The sequence below is a fragment of the Haliaeetus leucocephalus genome, unplaced genomic scaffold (assembly GCF_000737465.1).
Source record: "Haliaeetus leucocephalus isolate CR32 unplaced genomic scaffold, Haliaeetus_leucocephalus-4.0 Scaffold556, whole genome shotgun sequence".
NCBI classification, from domain to species: domain Eukaryota; kingdom Metazoa; phylum Chordata; class Aves; order Accipitriformes; family Accipitridae; genus Haliaeetus; species Haliaeetus leucocephalus.
In genome coordinates this window covers 1,080,881-1,084,703 of record NW_010972992.1, presented here as the reverse complement: position 1 = coordinate 1,084,703, position 3,823 = coordinate 1,080,881, and the positions used below count along the sequence as shown (strand labels likewise).

At 64.6% G+C, this 3,823-nt stretch overlaps 1 protein-coding gene across 1 annotated transcript; it reads right to left on the bottom strand.

The window, feature by feature from the left end:
* Positions 1-5: 5 nt before the first annotated feature.
* Positions 6-1,706, bottom strand: LOC104837981 (polyhomeotic-like protein 2; the record flags this gene model as incomplete). The annotated part of the gene is made up of 5 exons (XM_010577486.1): positions 1,563-1,706; positions 1,307-1,465; positions 1,153-1,230; positions 898-1,059; positions 6-77 (listed from the first exon to the last, which is right to left on the bottom strand). Coding segments are annotated over exons 1-5 (615 nt in total), but the record flags the coding sequence as incomplete, so codon positions are not given.
* Between the last annotated feature and the right edge of the window lie 2,117 nt (positions 1,707-3,823).

Here is a 3,823-nt window from a genome sequence, read left to right as displayed (position 1 = left end):
GGTGGTGCTGGCGGTGGTGCCGGTGCGGGGCTCTCGGGCCGGACGGCGCTGACGGGGCCCGTAGGCGTAAAGATGAGCTGTGGGGGAGACAGAGAATGGGTGCATGGCCCCCGATGTGGCAGAGGGGAGAGGGTGGCACCCCATGTGTGTCCCCCACGTCCCTGTGGGGTGGCACACAGGTAGGATGGTGGGTGGAGTGACACACGTGTCCCCAGGGCCCTCCGGCGTGGCGGTGCCCTCCCCGTCCCTTGGGTGCACCCCAGCACCAGGAGGGGCGCAGGGGACAGGCACTCTATAGGGTGTGGGCACCCCCAGCATGGCAGAGGACACCCTATAGGGTCCCAACTCCCCCCCTAAGGCAAAGGGCACCCCCCAGCTCCTGGCAACGTCACAGTGGGACAACGGGCACCCCACGGGGCCCAGCCACCCCATGGTGGGACGATGGGCACCCCACGGGGCCCAGCCACCCCACAGCTGGATGACAGGCACCCAATGGGTCCTGGCCACCCCACAGCTGGATGACAGGCACCCAATGGGTCCCGGGCACCCCACAGCTGGGTGACGGGCACCCCATGGGTCCTGGCCACCCCACAGCTGGATGACAGGCACCCAATGGGTCCCGGGCACCCCACAGCTGGGTGACGGGCACCCCATGGGTCCTGGCCACCCCCGTGCACAATGACAGGCACCCTATGAGTCCCAGCCATCCCACAGCAAAGCAATGGGCACCCTACAGAGTCAGGGACCCTATAGGGTCTTAGCCGCCCCACAGTAGGACAACAAGCACCCCACAATTCCCGGCCACCCCACAGCAGGACAATGAGCACCCCACGGATCCCAGCCACCCCACAGCGCCGTGGGGCAGGGCACTGCCAGGCATGACGGTGGCCCCTTTACCATCTGCGCCCGCAGGTACATCTGGGCCTGGCTGGCAGTGAGGGCGGGTGAGGCAGCGTTGCCCAGCAGCACAGCCTGCTGCGCGATGCCCGAGGCCCCGGGGGTGACGCTCTGCGCCCGGTTCAGGAGCTGTGCGGCCGCCGGTGACGTCGCCAGGTTGATCTGCAACAGGGCAGAAGGAGAAGGCCAGGGTGCCGCGCCAGATTGGTGGGTAGGCGACGGTGGGACGGGTGCTGGAGAGGTCAGGGGACTCACCGTGGGTTGCTGTGTGGGTGCCGGCTGGGTGCCGTTACCACCTGAAGAGCCGCTCTGCCTGTTTGCCGCCAGGCTCGCCTGGGGAGAAGAGCCAAGCGTCACCTGTGTCCCTCACCGCAGCACCCATGGGTGCCCCTGGGGTGGTGTCCCATACCTGCTGGACGGCGGCCAGGCTCTGGAGCTGGGCGCTGGTGAGGTGCTGCTGCTGGAGCGCGGCCGTCTGCAGCATCAGGTGCTGCTGCTGCGCCGCGTACATCTGCTGCAGGTACTGTGCTGCTGTGTTGGGCTGCCGGTGCAGCGCTTGCTGGATCACCTTTTTGTGGGGTGCAAACACGTCCCCGGGCTGCACCACAACCCCAAAACGCTGCCCCCCAACTTCCAGCCCCCCACCCCGTGCCAAAATATCATACCTGGACGGTTTGGCGGTCGGGGATGCCGCTGTAGACGGAGATCTGGGGAGCAGGCGGGCGGGCGGTGCCGGTGCTGCTGGGCGTCGTGGCGGTGCCGCCGGCGCTGCTGGAGGGCGGAGGTGCTGGGAGCTGCTCGTTCTCCATGGCGGTTTGCCGGGGCGCTGCGAGGTGGCGGGGGTCAGGCTAGAGCTGGGGCGGGGGGTGGGGGAGAAAGAGTGAGAGGAGGCACCCCGCGGCACCCAAAGTTGGCACCCAATGTCTGCTCCGAGGCTCGGAGCAGGAAGACTGCAGCTGTGACTCCCCCCTCCCCTGATATGGAGGAGGAGGAGGATGGCAGGATGGAGGAAGGACGGCGGGAGGCCCCATGGTTCACCCTCCCCCGCCAAAGAGGGGCCCCTCTGGGGCGAAGGGGGCCAGTGCCGCCATCCTGCCCCGGGTGCTGAGGGAGGGGCTGGGGCGGGAGGAGCCCCCAGTGCGGGGGGAGCTAGGGAAAGGGAGGATGGATGAAAGGAAGGACAGACAGAAGGATGGACAGAGGTAGGGAAGGGATGATGGGAGGGAGGGACGGACAGAATGACAGGGGAAAGGGAAGGACAGAAGGATGGATGGCTGGAAGGAAGGGAGAGATGGAGGTAAGGATGCAGGGACAGACAGAAGGACGGATGGGAGGAGGAGAGGGATGAAGGGATGGATGGACAGAAGGAAATGAGGGAAGTGGGAAAGGGACAAAGGACAGGAGGGACTGACAGAAGGACAGATGGGACAGAAGGAAGTAGGAAAGGGATGGAAGGAAGCAGAGAGACCAAGGGAGGGAGGGAGGGATGGAAGTAGGAAAGGACAGACAGAAGGATGGATGGAAGTAGGAAAGGCATAAAGGGAAGGATGGAAGGAGGGACAGAATGCCACAGGAGGAGGAAAGGGATGGACGGGAGGATGGATGGAAAAGGAGGGAAGGACGGACAGAAGAAAGGGATGGACAGAAGGATGGGCAGAAAGAGGAACGGATGGAAGGAGGGAGGGAAGGAAGGACGGACAGAAGTAAGGACAGACGGAAGGATGGATGGAAGGAAGGCAGGAAGGGACCAAGGGATGGAGGGAAGGATGGACAGATGGAAGGAAGAAGAGGGACGAATGGATGGAAGGAAGGGGACGGACAAATGGAACAAAGGACAGGCAGATGGGAGGACAGGGACAGAGGGATGGGTACTGTGGAGGCCGCAGGGGAGGTTGCGGGCAGCACTATCATCACCACTGTCACCATGGTGGCCGTGAGGCTCTGCGGTCACCAACAGCCACCCATGGCCACTGCGCTCTGGTGGCCCCGTGCACACCAAGGGACCTCGGGTCACCTGCCCGTGACACCTGTCCCTGCCGAGACCCCGCGCTGCCAGGCAATGGGTGCCACTGCCATGGGTGCCACCATGACGGGTGCCACCGTGGCAGGACCAGGGACAGCAGTGTGGGGCGCTGCAGACCATGGACAGCAGCCACGGCGGGTGGCCTTTGGTGGCCACGGTGGGTGGTCATGGTGGCCATGCCACAGCACAGCCCCACCAAACCACCTCCAGCCTCAGCACGGCACCCAAGGGATGTGGCAGTGGTGATGTCCCCAGCCTCAGTGGCCTGTGGGGTTGTGTCCCCTGAGGGTGTCGCTGCCCCAAAGCATGGGGTGGGACGTGCATGTGTCCGTGGGGGTGGCAGCACACGTCCCCACCGCTCCTCCGTGTGGCCCGTGACACTTCCCAGCCTCGGGTCTGCCCACTGGCAGGTCCACCACAAGCCGGAGGAATTTTGGAAAGTGCTTTTCCCCGCCGAGCGGCCACGGATCCGTTTTTTCCCCCCAGAAGAGCCTGGTGGCATCAGGGTGACACGGGGCCACCATGGTGACTGACACGAAGGGACCGCGCCGGGTCCATCCAGAGCCAAAATCCTCCCAGGAGGAACACGGCGCAGGGAACCCATCGTCCACCCTCCATGGGTTCAAGACCTGCCTGCCCCCTGTGGACTTTGGGGTGTCAGACGGGGGCACCTCACTTTTGAGCCACAGGTGACAGAGGAAACCCACTTCCGACCCCCACAAACCCCCCAAAAACCATTAAACCCACCCAAAATGAAAAATAAAAGGGAAGAATTCTGGCAGTGCCAGGTGATGCAGGACCCACCACAGGTAGGGGGTGTGGGGGGTCCCCCAGCCAGCACAGGGAGGAGCTGCGGACCTGGAACCCCTGAGCTGAGCCCCAAAAGGGGGTGCAAAATAATGG